This window comes from Heterodontus francisci, chromosome 7 (genome assembly GCF_036365525.1).
Source record: "Heterodontus francisci isolate sHetFra1 chromosome 7, sHetFra1.hap1, whole genome shotgun sequence".
NCBI lineage: Eukaryota > Metazoa > Chordata > Chondrichthyes > Heterodontiformes > Heterodontidae > Heterodontus > Heterodontus francisci.
In genome coordinates this window covers 72,063,851-72,084,673 of record NC_090377.1, presented here as the reverse complement: position 1 = coordinate 72,084,673, position 20,823 = coordinate 72,063,851, and the positions used below count along the sequence as shown (strand labels likewise).

Sequence of the window (20,823 nt, the reverse complement as noted above, 5' to 3'; positions counted from 1 at the left end):
TCTTGCTTCAATGGGTGTTGTGACAATCACCAACTCCATTATTCGGTCTGACACCTCAGTTTCTGAGAAATCGCATTCATTGCCCTTACTACGGCATCTACTGATGAACTGGTCTATTGATTCTTGTGGCTGTTGCCTGTAGGACATCAATTCCAGCGGTAACTGGAGCTGATCTAGCAACTTCCATATCTTTGCAGGATCTTTCTGGTCCTCTTCAGATAGGCCAGAGGTATTGATTCTGCATAACCCCTCATTTCCAACTGCTATTAATATTTTTACAGCCTGTGCTGCTTTTTCTGCAGTCACTTAGTCTGTGAAACATAACTGCATTCTTTGTTTGAAAAGTTGGAACTCACATAGGGTATCAATTGTCTTCCAGTTCATGCTGGGAAATCTGGTATCCATCTTCGTGCTGTTCTTTTGCTTAAAACTTGCTCCAAGACTTGTTCTATGATTCTGCACTGTTTCCCCTTTAAGAAACTCTGTTATTTAGACCATTTGCTTGGATTGAGGGGAGGTGTTTGACAGTGCTCTGTGTTTACCTTGCTTGAGTACTTAAGCTTGTTTATACAGCTGTTCAATAGGCAGCGCAATTGCTTTTTCGTTTAAACTTTGGCTGTGTGAATGGAAGCTCTGCAGTGATCAGGGTTTTCCTGCACATTTTGCAATCGGACGCCTCCTGTAATGGCGCCGACCTCAATCATCCTGGGAGAGCTGTCGGGTCTTGCCTGTTTTTTTGTTAATGGAGCCTTTGAAAAAGAATCAACTTTTTAAAAGGATTTCAAAACTGTTATTTTTTTTTAAAACCAGTATCACTCGACCGTTGGCACAATGACTTACCTGATTTACTTGTAGCCTGTCATTCTGTGCACTGTTTTCTACAGCTGGAGGTAATTTCTTTCTTTTCTCCACTTTTTGGGCCAGTAATACTTTTGAATTTTCTCTCCAGTGGCTGTAGGAATGGTCATTTTCAAGGCTGTTTTACCTGTGGTCTTCTAGACTGTGTCTTTTCACCACAGCTGTCACCATACGAGTTCTTTATGTTGTCTGATGCAACATAAATGAAATGCGTACAGTCCTGTTATGCTGAAGTTCTCAAACAGGTTTATTGCAGCTAAACTATTATATACAGTAAGAGCAAACTATTTACGAAACCTTCCTCTAGGTGTTAACAGTTGCAGAGTGACTCTGGTTAAGTCACATGACTGCATCCTGGTACTTAGCTCATTAACATGATAAGATCTTAAAGGGACATCACTCAAAGGCAATCATACAACAGAAAGTACATTCGACATTTGATTCAGAAGTCAAGTTCACACTTTCAAACATTGGATTGTCTATTTACCTTATAAACTGCTATGCCTGCAGCTGATTGGTAAAATAAGAGTTTATGCAGGTATTTAACTTGCACAATCTAGGGTTTGCAGGCTATAAAAGCCTACAAAAAAGTGTATCTTATGCATGGCATTATATAGCATCCAATTTTGGGTGGAAAATCAATGCGGTAACGTGATATTCTTTAAAGTAACCAAGAAGTCAAGGGGCTGCACCCAAGGTAAGTGGATAAATATAATGAATTTTATTTGCAGTGCAGACATTGGGCTGGATTTTGTATGCCGCCTCCGCATGGAACATGGCGGCTGTCCCCCACAGGAGCAGTCGTGTCATAACACCACATTGACATGATTACATGGCAGGCAACCATTTTACATATTCAAGGTGACCGCCTCCCCAATCACGTGACCGGGGCGGCCTCGGCGATCCCATTCACAGCATCACCTGTTGAATGAGCAGGTGCTGGCGCCATTTTTAAAAGGCTGCCAGCCTCGCAAACAGTACTCCATAACGCAGAGTTCACCCCTTCTCCCCCCACCCCATCAGCGTGCGGAGCTCACCCCTTCCCACCTCCCCTTCACCCATCAGAGTGCAGTTCACCCCCTTCCCCACCTCGGTGGCACCAGCTTTCTCTAGATGGAAAAGTGAAGGCGCTCGAGTGTCGCTCGTCACACTGAGGATCGGGAACTGAAGGTAAGATTGCTGCAGTTTATCTTTTCATTCATGCAAATGTGTTATTTAAATATGCTAAGTCGGGTCCCACTGCAAAGCAGCGGAGGGGCCACCACAGAGCTCCCCCGCCACTGGGAAGATCAGGCCCAACAATCCTGGTGTTGGGTTCCATGGCGGCCACTGCCACGCCAATTTTCCACCCCCCCCTACGGAACCCGCTGTTGGGCTGGGAACAAAATTCAGCCCATTATGTGCAGTATACACCAATGTAAACAGATGAAGTACATCAAATTTCTTAAGACTTTTGTAATTTGTTACAATCCTGTTCAACAAGGGAGAAAAGAATTTACAGGTCAGTAGGTCATTTCAACGTGCATCAACTAGAGTAGCTTGGCAGTATCACCAATGATCAAGATGGTTGAGCTAAAAGACATATCTGCCAAACTGGACCTGCATCAGGTGGGGAGAGAACCAAAGCAGGAAGATAACCTACTTGCACTCATCCTCACCAACCTAGCACATGCCAGCGGCAGCACCAGAAATACCTTAGAATAAGGTGCTAAGGTGAAGCTACTACACAAGGCTACTTGCATGTCAAACACCAAAAGCAGCAGGCTATTTAAAGCACTAAAACAGTCCCATATCAAATCACAGCGAAGCTCTACAGCTCCTACACCACATTCCAGTCAAGTACCATAGTGGACAACCAACCACCTAACAGGAGGGGGAGACTCCATAAACATCCTCAGCTGTCCATTTTGGCAGGAAGAATAAAAAAGCATATTATCTAAATGGTGAGAGATTGCAGAGCTCTGAGATGGAGAGATATCTGGGTGTCCCAATGCATGAATCGCAAAAGGTTCGTATGCAGGTACAGCATGTAATTAGGAAAGCAAATAGAATGTTATCGTTTATTGCGAGGGGAATTGAATACAAAAGTAGGGAGGTTATGCTTCAGTTATACAGGGCATAGGTGAGACCACACCTGGAGTACTGTGTACAGTATCGGTTTCCTTATTTAAGGAAGGATGTAAATGCATCGGAAGCAGTTCAGAGAAGGTTTACTAGACTAATACCTGGAGTGGGCGGGTTGTCTTATGAGGAAAGGTTGGACAGGCTAGGCTCGTATCCGCTGGAGTTGAGAAGAGCAAGAGGCGACTTGATTGAAACATACAAGATTCTGATGGATCTTGACAGGATGGATGTGGAAAGGATCTTTCCCCTTGTGGGAGAATCTGTTTAAAAATAAGGGGTCGCCGTTTAAGACATATGAGAAATTTTTTCTCAGGGGGTCGTGAGAATTTGGAGCTCACTTCTTCAAAAGGTGAAGATTTTTGAGGCAGAGGTAGCCAGATTCTTGATACGCAAGGGGATGAAAGGTGATTGGGGGTAGGCAGGAATGTGGAGTTGAGGTTACAATCAGATCAGCCATGATCTTATTGAATGGCGGAGCAGCTTGAGGGGCCGAGTGGCTTACTCCTGCTCCTAATTCATATGTTTGTATGTTCAACAATAAAAGCATCAGAGGTTTAGAACCATGCTGACGCCCATAATATTGGGTTGATATTTTCCCCCTGAAGAAACCAATCTTTGTGGAATAAGCATATTCTCAGGTCACTTTCAATCTATATTAATTATATAAGCTAGCTAGTATTTGCACTAGTAATCAATCACAATATGTCATAATGACTTCTAAAGGAATTACTTCTTGCCTAATGTGGCAACTTACAATATATCAAATGTTTAATCAGCTATCAGGTGGTTGTTTCTCCATTCTAGTATGAAAAAGGAAACATTAATTTGACAATCGCACTACATCATAGTATCATTATGTACCTCATCACCTGAAGTCTATTTTCAATTTTTCCAATACTAAATCTTTTCAAATGCAGAATTTGATCCATTGCTGTTTACACCTATTTCTTAAACAGAAACCTGTGTGGAATTCACTAGATATACTTATAAAACAGATATCAGTTGTGTAATATCCACTTTAAAGCCTCCCAAAAAGTAACACTTAATTTCATTATAGCACAGTTTTTTTTTGTTATCCCACAAGATAAAGGTAGTAATAAATACTATAAAAGTAAAACGATTCATGCTGCACATGTGGAGAATATATCCACGGACGATGCACATATACAAGTTACAGTTTATGACTTACTTCCTTTTTCTTTCTCTCCTCCTCTTTCCTTTTCTTTTCCTCCCTGATTTGAGCCAAGCGCTGCTTTTTGCGCTCTAATTCGGCTTTAAGCTCACTTTTATCTTTGTCCGACATAATTGTAGCCCTGTTTACAAACAATCAGAAGAGAGATCCACATAATAGTTTCATTAAAAAAAAACTTTTTTATCTTCCCCATTCAAAAATATGGCTTTGTGAACTTACTCCATAATCTAAATCATGGAAAACCACAGAAGCAACAGCTCGTCTGTACTTTTTCAAGAATTTAGTCAGATATTAGGAAGAACTGCCTAATGCATATTACAGTGGTAAATCTTGCAACTATAAATGTTTCATATTACCTTTAATTTTAAGCATTATTTCTGCAATTGTCAAAGTACAGAGATGATGAATTTAAACACAAAACAAGGATGCTAAAAATCAGCATAGAGAAATTTACTGAAATTATAAATTTGGAGGAATTACATGTACAGTAGCCTTGCAAGTGGTTATGGATTGAACAGAAACATTCATTTATCATCAGCATTATTCACAAGTGGATTTGGAATTATACTCCAAATGAGAACAATTTGTGACTCTTTTTGTTCAAACATTTGCAAAACAGTTGTGATCTTTAATCAATAAACTTAATCCATTTTCAAACTCCATCTGGCCTTGCTACAACTCTTATAATAGCTTTAACTACAGGAATGAATATTCACAATATTTTTAATGCTATACTTATCAGTACCTTCCATAGCTATCATTTAACCTTGTCCTATTTGTTGAGAATGAGGATTCTCAGCAGTACACAGATATGTTAATTCTCAGGTCAGTTTCCATCAGGTGAAAATGAAATGATAGCATTTCCAAACTTTTCAGCATCAGACCCCATAAAAATGTTCTAAATAGCTGAAATGCAAATTACCAAGTCTCTTAAAAATACACAACAGTTTACGAAAAATATAGTTTATGCAAGGTGGGTTTTGTGTTATTTATGGAATGATGTTCTTCCTTATGATTTACTTTCCTATTAGTTGAAGGCTATAAGACAAGATCACTTTAATGAAACTTACTGCTAAACAGAAACACCCTCCTTTCATATTCACAACTTCATAAAATAAATACTGAATATAAAGAAATAAAATAATACAGCCCACCTTAGCTCATCCATCCAAAAAAATCTATAATCACCACTCACAATCACAGCATCCAACTGTTTCTTAAATGATTGAGGTTTTTATCTCTACTACAGCACCTGGAAGTTCATTTCAAATATCTATTACTCTCTGCATGTAGAATTCTTAACAGCAGCTATAAATTTGCCATGTCAGTTAGAATCAGCACCCTGTTATCTCACTGGGACCATTTAACTTGACACAGTATTACATTTCTGTCTCTCCAATTGTGTACATTAAACCTTCAAAGGAATAATCTTTCTTCAGTCACTACCAACTGGGCAAGCGATGCTGCAACCCAATGCATGATAGTGAACAAAGACAGATTTGAGGGGTCAGGAATTTGAAGCACACCAAAGGTTTGATGGGAAAGATGTCAGCAGGATATTATTTGCCTATGTGATGAATAAAGGGATGTGTAGTAAGATATGGTGAATAGGACACAAATTGGTTGGTGTTCTATGAAAAACTGGGAAATGTCCCAAAAACCTACTTCAGACTAGATGTTGCATTATGCCAATGCATCACACTAGCATGAGGCTTGCCCAATTCAAGAAAATCATGGGGCCAGTAAATTGGTACATTTTTGCAGTTCTACCTGATAAAAGTAGATCTGGCACGCAACACCGTGGTTGCGCTCAACTGCACACTCCTCAGCAAAATCAGCCCCATTAACAGCCAAATCCAGTAACACCACTAAATCTTGTTTAACTTCAGCCTGAGCTAACACCATAAAGTTTGAGACATATTTTATCTTGCAACATGCAATTCTTCATACTTTTCCCTATACAATTTCACCTGCCATTGTTTCATCTAATTACAGATTTTATCAACACGTTTTGCAGGTCCTTTGCTGCCAAATTAGTTAATTCAAATAGTAATGTCCATTAAATTAAGTTTCTTAATCCAGATCACTGAAGTAAATTAGGAACAGGAGAGCTGTAATTTTACCCATGCAACCAGCTAAAGGCTATTCTTAAATCAAAGTTGCTTAATTCAAGTTAAGCAATAGTTCATTAACATAGATACCTGAGTAGACCATTTATCCCCTCACACCTATTCTGCCATTCAATAAGATCACCACTGATATGCGACCTACCTCCATATATTTGCCTTTGTCCCATACCCTTAATACCTTTAGTGAACAAAATCTATCAATCTCGGATTTAAAATTAACAACTGATCGAGCACTGATTGTGGTTTACAGTAGAGAGTGCCAAACTTTTACCACCCTTTGTGTGTAGAAGAGTTTCCTAATTTCACTCCTGACAATCTAATTTTTAGACTAAGCCCCCAGTCCTCGACTTCCCAATGAGCAGAAATAGTTTCTCTCTTATCTACCCTATATGTTTCCCTTAATATCTTGAAAACTTAGACTGAATCACCCTTAACTGTCTAAATTTCAGGGAATACAACCCTAGCTTCTGTAATCTTTCCTTATAACTTAACCCTTGAAGTAGAGATATCATTCCAGTAAATCTAGCTCGACTCTCTACAAGGCCAATATATCATTCCTAAGGTGTGGTACCCAGAACTGCTGACAATACTCCAGGTGTGGTTTAACTAGGGTTTTGTATAGCTGAAACATGCCTTCTACCCACTTTTATTCCAATCCTTTAGATGGAATTCGGACCTTTACATGAGACTTTTGATTATTTTCTGTACATGCTCATGACATTTTAATGATCTATGCAGTTGGACCCCCAAGTTTCTTTGGACGCAACTGTTCCTAGCTTTTCCCCATTTAAAAAGTACTCTGCTCTATCCTTTTTAGGTCTAAGCTTGATGATTTCACACTTGTCTATAATGAAATCCGTTTGTCATAGATTAAGTGAATGGGTAAAACTGTTAGTATCTTTGTAATTTTATGCTTCCATCTACACTACTTACAATGTTGCCTATCCTGGTGTCATTGGCAAATTTGGATATGTGGCTTTCTATCCCATCATGTAAACGGTTTATTGATACAGCGAATAGTTGAGCCCCCAACACAGATCCTTGCAGGATACCACTAGTCACATCCTGCCAATTAGACTACCTGCCCATTATCCTTACTCTCCATCTCCTACTACTCAGCCAATTTCCTAACCAGGTCAATAAGTTGCTTTCAATTCCATGAGCTTCAACTTTAACTAATAATTGCCACTATGCTGTTATTTCCAACACTTATTTTAAATGACTAGATAGTTCAAATGCGAATTATCAAGAGTGAACTGTGTATTATTAGCTGACTCATTTAGTAGCATTCTCACTTCAAAGTCAGGGTTTGTGGAGTCAAGTCCAAATCCAGTGCAGTACTAAGGAAACACTGAATTATCAGATGTGTCATCCTTAAAATAGATATCAGAACAAGGTTCTCTATCCCATTTTGTGGTTTGTATGGATATTAAAATAAAGGTTTACCCAATGTTCTGGCCAACATTACCCCCTTAACCAACATCATCTCATTCATGTTTGTAGGATCATGCCTCTTGTGCTCCCCACATTGTGTTCATCACTGTAATACAGCAAATTTACTGCAGAAATACATAATTGGCATGAGGAAAAATATTACATGCCTTAGTAATCCTGAATGTCACTTCCTATACATATATATTTCAATACTATTTGCTTACTACTTTACAAAAGTTGCTTAATCTGCAATTAATTTTTGGTTTTCCTTCTCCAAAACCTCTGTAGTTATTTACATTATAAAATATTAACTTTTTGCTGCACACCCACAGTAGATTTGCAGTTACTGGCTTCAGGTGCAACTAATTGATTTCTTTGGTCTTCCATCCTGCTTCTCCAATTCTCCTTTTTCTCAATTATTTGTCCAAATATAAAAAAACTCCCCCTTTAATTCCCATGTTGAATTTGTACTTCTAGCTGAAGCTATTGTTAGCGTGCAACCGTCCAGGGAAGGTTCCAACTTCTGAATCTCCAATGACCAACATTAAACAGATGTATGGTCCAAGCTGCCTGAACTGCTGTAATGTCCAATGCCAGTACCTTCTTTTCAACCACACATCTGTCACAAACATCAATCTTCCCTACCAACACAAAAAAGGCTTATCCCAAACAGCTGTTCACTCAGAAGTTAAATTTAAGTTTCAACTTCAATAATTGTATGATATACAATGCAGAAAAAGCAATTTTTCACAGCTCTCTCCTCGCAGTACCATTCTAGTAAATCTCCTAAGGCCTTGACATATTTCCTAACGTGTGCTGCCCAGAATATTCCATCTGGGGCCTAACAGTGTTTTATATAGGTTTAGCATAACTTCCTTACTTTTGTACTCTATGCCTCCATTTATAAAATCAAGGATCCTACAAGCCTTTTTAACTTTCTCAACTTGTCTTTCCTTCAACAGCTTGTGCACATTTACCCCCATGTCTCTGTGCTCCTGCACCCTTTTTAATATTGTACCGTTTAGTTTATATTGCCTCTCCTCATTCTTCCTACTGAAATGAATCACTTCACACTTCTCTGCGATAAATTTCATCAACCATTTGTCTGCTCATTTCAGTTTCCTGAAGTCTGTTGCTCTCCTCCTCACTGTTTACAATATTTCTAAGTACAGTGTAATTTTAAACAGATAGTCTGAAGTTAAACATTTCCAAAACTTTTAAGTTGTAGAAATCACCACAAATTTTTATCTATCAATATATAAAAGAAAAACTTTTTTTCAGAAGAAACATTGTGGCACTGCCAACAGGGATAAAAAAAGTACAAATCAATCTTTGCTATTTTTTCAATCAAAGTGTACTGCAGCAGATACCTAACTTAGTGTTACTTTACACCAGGCTGGTACCAAATGCAATGCAGCGTCCATAATTTATCTTTGTTGTATTTCATTTTGGTGTTCAAAACTTAAGAGTAAGCTGCCACCCACTATTTACAATTACCGGAATTCAAATCACTACTGAAAAATAAATCTAGTGAAAGTTTTGTTTCTGCTCGGAGGCTTGATTTTGCTCAGTGTTAGTTACGGCTCATCATCAACATTTCCGCAGGCTCGATGAATAAACCCATGTAAATGCAGAAGAAATTTCATGCAATGGTAAAAGCCCAGAGGTAATCCTTTTATGCTTCTTGAACAATGATAGTTATGGAATCTAATTCATTTTCTAACAAAGGAAGTAACTGAACATTTATTCCCAGTGGAAAAGGTTGCATGTCAATTCCACTTGTACAACTTTTCTAAACGCAAGTCAAATAACATAGGAACAGCTAGATGAAAAAAGATCAGGTCCATCTGGTTCACCTTTCACCAGCCTCTGCCAACGCCTCTCCACCATTGCCCAGCTGGTGGGACGACACTCGCCTAGCTCCATTCTTATGTATCAATTCATAGCCAGAGTATCACCATCAATGGCTTCTCTTCATGCTCTGACACCATTACCTCTGATGTCCCCCAAGGATTTATCCTTCACCCCCTTCTTTTTCTTGCCTGCATGCTGCCTCTCAGCAAAATTATCTGAAAACAGTGTTAGTTTCCACATGTATTCTGATGACATCCAGCTCTACTTCACCACCACCTCTCTCCACCCCTCCACTTTTCTAAGTTATCAGTTAAGTTAACATCCAGTACTGGATGAGCAGAAATATCCTCCAATTAAATATCAGGAAGACCAAAACCATTGGCTTCAGACCCCGCTACAAACTCCATTCACTGGCTAGTGACTCCATCCCGTTCCCTGGTCTGAGGCTAAACCAAACTATCTGCAACCCCGAGATGAGCATTCAACCAAATATCTGTGCCACCATGTCTATTTCCACCCCAACATCGCCCAACTCTGCCCCTGCCTCAGCTGATCTACTACTAAAACCTTCACCTATGCCTTTGGTTACATCTAGAGCTGACTATTCCAATGAACTCCTGGCTGGCCTCTCACATTCTACCCTCCGTAAATGTAAGTTCATCCAAAACTGCTGTCTGTGTCCTTACTTGCACCAAGTCCCGTTCAGCCATCACCCCAGCTCATTGACCTGCAGTGGCTCCCAGTCAAGCAATGCCTTGATTTAAAAATTCTCATTCTTTTTTTCCCAAATCCCTGCCAGTCATCGCCCCTCTCTATCTCTGCGCTCTCCTCCAGCCCCATAATCCTCCGAGATATCTGCGCTTCCCCCTTATTTTGAAATTGTGTCCCCTGGTTCGAGACTCCCCAACCAGGGGAAACATCTTAGCAGCATCTACCCTGTCTATCCCTTTAAGTATTTTGTAGTTTTCAATGAGATCACCTCTCATTCTTCAAAACTCTTGAGCATCCCTGATTTTAATTGCTCCACCTTTGGTGGCCGCACCCTCAGCTGCCTAAGCCCTCAGCTCCGGAATTCCCTGCCTAAATCTCTTAGATTCTATCTCTTCTTCCTCCTTTAAGACCCTCCTTAAAACCTACCTCTGACCAAATTTTGGCAATCTTCCCTACTATTACTGCAAGCAATTAGGAAGGTTAATGGTATGTGAGCCTTTATCGCAAGAGGATTTGAGCACAGGAGTAATGAAGTCTTGTTTCAATTGTATAGAACCCTGGTTAGACACTTGGAGTAGTGTGTGCAGTTTTGGTCCCCTCACCTTAGGAAGGATATTATTGCCATAGAGGGAGTGCAACGAAGGTTCACCAGACTTGTTCCCGGGATGGCGGGACTGTCCTAGGGAGAGATATTGGGGAAACTGGGCCTGTATTCTCCGGAATTTCAAAGAATGAGAGGTGATCTCATTGAAACCTACAAAATACTTAAAGGGATAGACAGGGTAGATGCAGCTAAGATGTTTCCCCTGGTTGGGGAGTCTAGAACCAGGGGACACAACTTCAAAATAAGGGGGAAGCCACTTAGGACCAAGATGAGGAGAAATTTCTTTACTCAGAGGGTTGTGAATCTTTGGAATTCTCTACCCCAGAGGGCTGTGGAAGCTCAGTCATTGCGTATGTTTAAAGCAGAGATTGACAGATTTCTAAATACAAATGGCATAAGGGGATACAGGGATAATGTGGGAAAAAGGCACTGAAGTGGATGATCAACCATGATCATATTGAATGGCAGGGTAGGTTCGATGGACTGAATGGCTTACTCCTGCTCCTATGTTCCTACGATCGCCTTATGTGGTTTGGTGTCAAATTTTGCCTTATAATGCTCCTGTGAAGTGCCTTGGGATGTTTTATTATGTTAAATATGCTATATAAATACAAATAACACAGTTTCTCTCTCCACAGATGCTGCCTGACCTGCTGAGTGTTACCAGCATTTTTTGTTTTTAATCTTAGCTTTTTTGGTCAATTTCTATTTACTAATGTAATTATTGTTCATTAGAAATATGTAATGTTGTGATAAAAAGCACAACCGACCAAAACTCTGGCACAAGTATGTTATCTTGCATTACATCCAAATCATCCATAATCTCAGGTTTTGCTGACATATACCAACTCCCCATCTTCAACAGGTCAAAGTCTTGTCCTCATCTTTAAATCCCTCCATGGCTTGTGCCTATCTCTGAAATTTTCTATCATAATGTTCTGTTGACTTTAGTTTTGTGCGCACCTCCTCCTCCCTCGCCACCTCATTCATGCATAGCAGAGCCTTCATTGTCTGTCAGGAATTACATCTCCACCACCTTCACTCTTTTTAACAAACTTCCTGAAAACCCATCTCTTTCACCAAGCTTCCCATCACCCATTCAAATCTCTCCTTTTCCAACTCAAGAAGTCCACTTTCATTACACCAATCTATGAAGCACCTTGGAATTTTTATGTTAAAGATGCTATCGAAATGTATTGTTGTGATCCAAATTCAACTCCTAAATGAGAACGGTGAGCCTTACTTTGGCAACAATTATTCTGTTTTACAAATGGAGGATTCGGAGATCAAACAGCGGCTGGGAGGAAAGTTAGGGAAATAAGTGAAGGCACGGATGAGGAGGCTTTTAAAAATGGGAGCAATCTGACAAAGCACAGATCTTTAATAACTGGATTTCAGAATCTTGGAATATGATGGCTGAACGCTGTCCTACAACTGCTGGAGTGAAGAAAGATACACAAAAGAGAATAAGATTGAAGAATATGAGCAGGAATTTAGAGTGTTGCAAAGGTAGGGTATTCATGACAGTGGAAGGATTTATAAACAAGGACAAAGAATTAGAAATCAATCCACAAGGGACAGAGAGCTAGTAAGGATCGGATAATTGTTATGCAAATTTAATAAATGATATGGCTGGAGTTGACAGAATCCTCTATAAATCAGAGTTTGGACAATATGCAAGGAAAGACAAATGAAGCCTGAAGGTAAAAGAGGGATTAATGAGGTTTCAGCAGCAGTGGGTGACACTTCAGAATTTATAGTACAGTGTTTTGCACTAAACAAGCTGCGAGGTTTCAATCTCAGGACTATACATGGCACATGGGTTGCGTACTGTCAGGTTCATCCTGAGCAAGATGCCAGGAATGTGAAAAGGAGAAAGGGGCTTTAAAGGATTGCTTCAGTCTTGCCTATGTTGACTGGAGAACAAAGTAGCTCTTCCATGACCTAATGGCAGATTGTACAGCAATGATCGAGTTGAGGGTGGTAGCAGAGAAATAAAGCAAAGCATTTTCTACATATGTAGGGAGGCTGGTTCCATGCTTATAAATAACATTGCTGAAAGGCAACACAGAGTCTGATAGCGATGACATCTAAGAAATATGCTCTGAAGTGCTTATGCTAACGGCTCAGGATGAATTCCAATATTGTTTTAAAATTGTGTTGATTTAGTATCTTGTTGCATAATTTGGATTCTGAAGGTGCTTTCAAAGCAGGCAGTTGTGGTAAACAGGAGTTTAGGATTAGCCTTTCCCTTTAAAATTTTCTGAAGAGCACCAAGAGGATTAAAAACACAAGTGCGAGAAGCGAAACTGATGAGATTGACACCTCTGGGGTGTAGTGTAGGTCAAGTTGTAGAAGGGAAGAAATTACTTGCACTAAGAAAGGATAAGCGGGAGGGAGATAAATTTGAAAAATTGATCCCTGGGTAGCAAAATGGCTGTACAGTAGAAGGGGATTAGACAGTTTGTCTTGTTGCTTCAGAAAAGGCAATGACACTATCCAGAAAGCATTAAAGCCCACTGCGATAGCAAGAGGAAATCACCAATAAAGAAGGAAAGGGTGTCAGGGGAGAAGTACTATATATATATTCCTTTAAATTATGTTGACCAAACTGAAGTAAAAAAGTTCAAGCAACAAGCATTGCAAAAGTAGATAGACACAGGAAAATGGAAAAATTTGTGGCAATACCTAGTGATATCAAATCCAAAGCTAGTAAGCAAATTCAACGCACTCTAACTATAATGCTCCAGAAAAATAACTGGACTTGCTTATTTAGTACACGCTGTAGAATTAAGAACTGATGACTTGCCCGATAAACATACCATTCTTCTATCTGCTGTCTGATATCTTGCTCCAAACATGGTACCATGTACTGCAAAGTACTGGTGCAGCCCAGTTGACACTGAGTTGCCTGTGTGGCCCCAACAGCCAAACCAACTTTTGCCACGAGCTTATTTTCAAAGTAAGTAGCTGGGTGCTGACCATGGTTTCCCACCCACAACCCTTACTGCCACCAATTTCACCAATGTCTGAGAGACAGGTATGCCTGATGAACAGTTTGCTCTGCCCACAACTTGATATTAACCCACAGAACTTCTGCATCTTTCTCTTCAATATGCTAAACATGGCTAACTCATCCTGAACAGGTGTGATATATGACCACTTGCTGGTTACATTAGGATTTTTGCACGGCTGGGAGTATGCTCTTTGGATAAAATATATTTTAAAATTTAAAGGTAAGTGAGCTCTGAGCTTCCTATATGCTATACCCCAAACCTTTGGATGTGATCAAATCTAAGCTGCACCTCCTTTTGTACAGCTCAAGGAGTCCTGGCCCCTTCCTGACATCATTTGCTGCCCTTCTACTAGATTCGAACCGAAGGGACAGATGCTCTTGCACAAAATAAACACTGACCGGTGCAGCTGAAAGATCCGATTCTACGTATTTCGATGAAATTACAGAGACAATTACTGTACACTGGGGTCGACCGAGATCAACCCACAAATATTAGCAATAATAATGTACACAAGACCCCAGAATACCCTTTATTTCTCCCTATCAGAGGAAGAGTAACTAGATCGAGAGATCAAGAGCTCCGGTACCCCGGCACACCGCCACACCCCGGCCAGCGAAGTCGCGGCCGCCAGCGGCCTGTATCAGCGCCGACACACCGACCTAAAGTACAGCTCCGCTTCCGAATGAGAACCGGGGCCACCGGGTGTAGTCTCAGAAACACTGTCCCTGAGATCGGACAAGCCGGGACTGTACTGAACTCAATCCCCTTTCCAGCGACTTTAATCGAAGATGCTCGTCACTGACTGACCTGAGGAATAGACACGTCCCGAAACACCGCTTCCACCGTAACCACCCCAACAAAGATGGAGCTGGAGCCACTTCCGCCCAGCTGCGAGGATATCCGCGCACCGCAGAAACGGAGTCTCATATGTAAGAAACACAGGGACAAGACAGCACAGATACAGAGTCACGCATCTAACCAGCAGAGACAAGACAGCGCAGATACTGAGAGTAACACAGAGAACCAGTACAGAGACAAGACAGCACAGATAGAGTCACACATCGAACCAGCAGAGACATGATAGTGCAGACACAGAATCACACATATAACCAGCAGAGACAAGACAGCGCAGATACAGAGAGTAACACAGCTAACCAGCACAGAGACAAGACAGCGCAGACACAGAGAGTAACACAGAGAACCAGAACAGAGACAAGACAGCACAGATAGAGTCACACATCGAACCAGCAGAGACATGATAGTGCAGACACAGAATCACACATATAACCAGCAGAGACAAGACAGCGCAGATACAGAGAGTAACACAGCTAACCAGCACAGAGACAAGACAGCGCAGACACAGAGAGTAACACAGAGAACCAGAACAGAGACAAGACAGCACAGATAGAGTCACACATCGAACCAGCAGAGACATGATAGTGCAGACACAGAATCACACATATAACCAGCAGAGACAAGACAGCGCAGACACAGAATCACACACATATAACCAGCAGAGACAAGACAGCGCAGATACAGAGAGTAACACAGCTAACCAGCACAGAGACAAGACAGCGCAGACACAGAGAGTAACACAGAGAACCAGTGCAGAGACAAGACAGCACAGATAGAGTCACACATCGAACCAGCAGAGACATGATAGTGCAGACACAGAATCACACACATAACCAGCAGAGACAAGACAGCGCAGATACAGAGTCACACAGCTAACCAGCACAGAGACAAGACAGCGCAGACACAGAGAGTAACACAGAGAACCAGTACAGAGACAAGACAGCACAGATAGAGTACACATCGAACCAGCAGAGACATGATAGTGCAGACACAGAATCACACATATAACCAGCAGAGACAAGACAGCGCAGATACAGAGTCACACAGCTAACCAGCACAGAGACAAGACAGCGCAGATACAGAGAGTAACACAGCTAACCAGCACAGAGACAAGACAGCGCAGACACAGAGAGTAACACAGAGAACCAGTACAGAGACAAGACAGCACAGATAGAGTCACACATCGAACCAGCAGAGACATGATAGTGCAGACACAGAATCAGACATATAACCAGCAGAGACAAGACAGCGCAGATACAGAGAGTAACACATATAACCATCACAGAAACAAGACAGTGCAGATACAGAGAGTCACACATATAACCAGTACAGAGACAAGACAGCGCAGATACAGAGAGTCACACATATAAACAGCACTGAGACATAACAGCACAGATACAGAAAGTCACACATATAGTCAGCACAGAGAGCAGACAGTGCAGATAAAGAGTTACACATGTTAACCAGCACAGAAACAAGACAGCGCAGATACAGACAGTCACATATATGACCAGCACAGAGACAAGACAGCACAGATACAGACAGCAAGACATATATCCTGCACTGAGACAAAACAGCACAGATACAGAAAGTCACACATGTAACCAGCACAGAAACAAGACAGCGCAGATACAGAGAGTCACACATATAACCAGCACAGAGACAAGACAGTGCAGAGATACAGAGAGTCACACATATAACCAGCACAGAGACATGACAGTGCAGAGAGTCACACATATAGCCAGTAGAGGTAGAGACAAGACAGCGCAGATACAGACAGTCACTTACATAACCTGCACAGAGACATGACAGCACAGATACAGAAAGTAACGCATATAACCAGCACAGAGACAAGGCAGCGCAGAGAGTCACATATATAACCAGCACAGAAACAAGACAGCGCAGATACAGACAGTCATGTATTTAATCAGCACAGAGACAAGACATCGCAGATACAGAGTCACACATATAACCACCAGAGGTAGACAAGACAGCGCAGATACAAAGAATCACACATATAACCAGCACAAAGAAAATATAGTGCAGATAGACAGTCAGATATATAACCAGCACAGAAACAAGACAGTGCAGATAGACAGTCAGATATATAAGCAGCACAGAAACAAGACAGTGCAGATACAGAGTCACACATATAACCAGCACAGAGACAAGATAGTGCAGATGGACAGTCACATATATAAGCAGCACAGAAACAAGACAGCGCAGATACAGAGAGTAACACATATAACCAGCACAGAGGCATGATAGCGCAGATACAGACAGTCACTTATATAACCTGCACAGAGACATGACAGCGCAGAAAGTCACACAAATAACCAGCAGAGGCAGGGACAAGACTGTGCAGATACAGAGAGTAACGCATATAACCAGCACAGTGACAAGACAGTGCAGATCGACAGTCACAAATATGACCAGTACAGAGACAAGACAGTGCAGATACATAAAATAACACATATAACCAGCACAGAGACAAGACAGCGCAGAAAGTCACACATATAACCAGCAGAGGCAGGGACAAGACAGTGCAGATACAGAGAGTAACGCATATAACTAGCACAGAAACAAGACAGTGCAGATACAGACAGTAACACATATAACCAGCACAGAGACATGACAGCGCAGATACAGAAAGTAACACATATAACCAGCACAGAGACAAGACAGTGCAGGGAGTCACACATATAGCCAGCAGAGGTAGAGACAAGACAGCGCAGATACAGACAGTCACATATATATCCAGCACAGAAACAAGACAGTGCAGATACAGACAGTCACTGACATAACCTGCACAGAGACATGACTGCACATGTGCAGAAAGTAACGCATATAACCAGCACAGAAACAAGACAGCGCAGATACAGACAGTCATATATTTAATCAGCACAGAGACAAGACAGCGCAGATACCGAGAATCACACATATAACCATCGCAAAGAAAAGATACAGAGTCACACATATAACCAGCGCAGAGACTAGACAGCGCAGATACAGAGTGTCAAACATATAACAAGCACAGAGACATGACAGCAGAGATACAGAGAGTCTCACGTATAACCAGCACAGAGACAAGACAGTGCAGATAGACAGTCACACATATAACCAGCACAGAGTGAAGACAGCGCAGATACAGAGAGTCATAAATATAACCAGCACAGAGACAAAACAGCGCAGACAGTCACACATATATCCAGCACAGAAACAAGACAGTGCAGGCATAGAGAGTCACACATATAACCAGCTCAGAGACAAGACAGCCCAGATACAGACAGTCATGTATTTAATGAGCACAGAGACAAGACAGCACAGTTACCGAGAATCACACATATAACCATCACAAAGAAAAGATGCAGAATCACATATAACCAGCGCAGAGACAAGACAGTGCAGATAGACAGTCATATATATAACCAGCACAGAGACATGACAGCGCAGATACAGACAGTCACTTCTATAACCTGCACAGAGACATGACAGCACAGAGAGTCACACATATAACCAGCACAGAAACAAGACAATGCAGAGAGTCACACATATAACGAGCAGAGGTAGAGTCAAGACAGCGCAGATACAAACAGTCACTTATATAACCAGTACAGAGACTAGACAGTGCAGATAGACAGTCACACATATAACCAGCACAGAGTGAAGACAGCGCAGATACAGAGAGTCATAAATATAACCAGCACAGAGACAAGACAGCGCAGATACAGAAAGTAACACATATAACCAGCAAAGACAAGACAGCGCAGAGTCATACATATAACCAGCACAGAGACAAGACAGTGCAGAGATACAGAGAGTCACACATATAACCAGCACAGAGACATGACAGCACAGATACAGAAAGTAATACATATAAACAGCACAGAGACAAGACAGTGCAGAGAGTCACACATATAGCCAGCAGAGGTAGAGACAAGACAGCGCAGATACAGACAGTCACTTACATAACCTGCACAGAGACATGACAGCACAGATACAGAAAGTAACGCATATAACCAGCACAGAGACAAGGCAGCGCAGAGAGTCACATATATAACCAGCACAGAAACAAGACAGCGCAGATACAGAGTCACACATATAACCACCAGAGGTAGACAAGACAGCGCAGATACAGAGAATCACACATATAACCAGTACAAAGAAAATATAGTGCAGATAGACAGTCACATATATAAGCAGCACAGAAACAAGACAGTGCAGATACAGAGTCACACATATAACCTGCACAGAGACATGACAGCACAGAAACATAAAATAACACATAAAACCAGCACAGAGACAAGACAGCGCAGAAAGTCACACATATAACCAGCACAGTGACAAGACAGTGCAGATACAGAAAGTCACACATATAACCAGTACAGAGGCAAAACAGCACAGATACTCACATATATAACCAGCACAGAGACAAAACAGCGCAGATACAGAAAGTAACACATATAACCAGCACAGAGACAAAACAGCACAGATACAGAAAGCCACACATATAACCAGCACAGAGACAAAACAACGCGGATACAGAGAATCACACATATCACCAGCACAGAGACAAAACAGCGCAGATACAGAAAGTAATACATATCACCTGCACAGAGGCATGATAGCGCAGATACAGACAGTCACTTATATAACCTGCACAGAGACATGACAGCACAGAAACATAAAATAACACATATAACCAGCACAGAGACAAGACAGCGCAGACAGTCACACATATAACCAGTCGAGGCAGAGACAAGACAGTGCAGACACAGAGAGTAACGCATATAACAAGCACAGTAACAAGACAGTGCAGATAGACAGTCACACATATAACCAGTACAGAGACAAAACAGCGCAGATACTCACATATATAACCAGCACAGAGACAAGACAGGGCAGATACAGAGAGTCACACATATAACCAGCACAGAAACAAGACAGTGCAGATGCAGAGTCACACATATAACCAGCACAGAGACAAGACAGCACAGATACAGAAAGTAACGCATATAACCAGCACAGAGACAAGACAGCGCAGATACTCACATATATAACCAGCACAGAGACAAAACAGCGCAGATACAGAAAGTAACACATATAACCAGCACAGAGACAAGACAGTACAGATACAGAAAGTCACACATATAACCAGCACAGATATAATACAGCGCAGATACAGAGTGTCACACATATAACCAGCACAGAGACAAGACAGCACAGATACAGAAAGTCACTCATATAACCAGCACAGAGACAACACAGCACAGATACAGAAAGTAATACATATAACCTGCACAGAGACGTGACAGCACGGAAACATAAAATAACACATATAACCAGCACAGAGACAAGACAGCGCAGATACAGAGAGTCACACATATAACCAGCACCGAGACAAGTCAGCGCAGATACAGACAGTCACATATATAACCAGCACAGAGACAAGACAGCACAGATACAGAGAGTCATACATATAACCAGCACAGAGATAAAACAGCGCAGATACAGAAAGTAACACATATAACCAGCACGGAGACAAAACAGCGCAGATACAGAGAGTCACACATATAAACAGCACTGAGACATAACAGCACAGATACAGAAAGTAACACATATAACCAGCACAGAGACAAGACAGTGCAGATACAGAATCACACATATAACCAGCACAGACACCACACAGCACAGATACAGAAAGTAACACTTCTAACCTGCACAGAGAGAAGACAGCACAGATACAGACAGTACCACATATAACCTGCACTGAGACAAAACAGCGCAGATACAGAGAGTCACACATATAACCAGCACAGAAACAAGACAGCGCAGATACAGAAAGTAACACATATAACCAGCACAGAGACAAGACAGTGCAGAGAGTCACACATATAACCAGCAGAGGTAGAGACAAGACAGCGCAGATACAGACAGTCACTTATATAACCTGCACAGAAACAAGACAATGCAGGTACAGTGTCACACATATAAAAAGTACAGAGCGAAGACAGCGCAGACACAGACAGTAACACATATAACCAG

The 20,823-nt window shown here is 41.3% G+C and overlaps 1 protein-coding gene across 1 annotated transcript in view; it reads right to left on the bottom strand.

The window, feature by feature from the left end:
• Window positions 1–14,836, bottom strand: part of LOC137372054 (cytoplasmic dynein 1 intermediate chain 2-like) — a 101,844-nt gene extending 87,008 nt beyond the window's left edge. Inside the window, exons 1-2 of the mRNA XM_068035407.1 lie at window positions 14,731–14,836; window positions 4,172–4,295 (exon numbers count right to left, since the gene is read on the bottom strand). Of these exons, the coding sequence (XP_067891508.1) occupies window positions 4,172–4,285 (114 nt within the window). The 5' untranslated portion in view covers window positions 4,286–4,295; window positions 14,731–14,836. The remainder of the gene's footprint in view (window positions 1–4,171; window positions 4,296–14,730) is intronic.
• Between the last annotated feature and the right edge of the window lie 5,987 nt (window positions 14,837–20,823).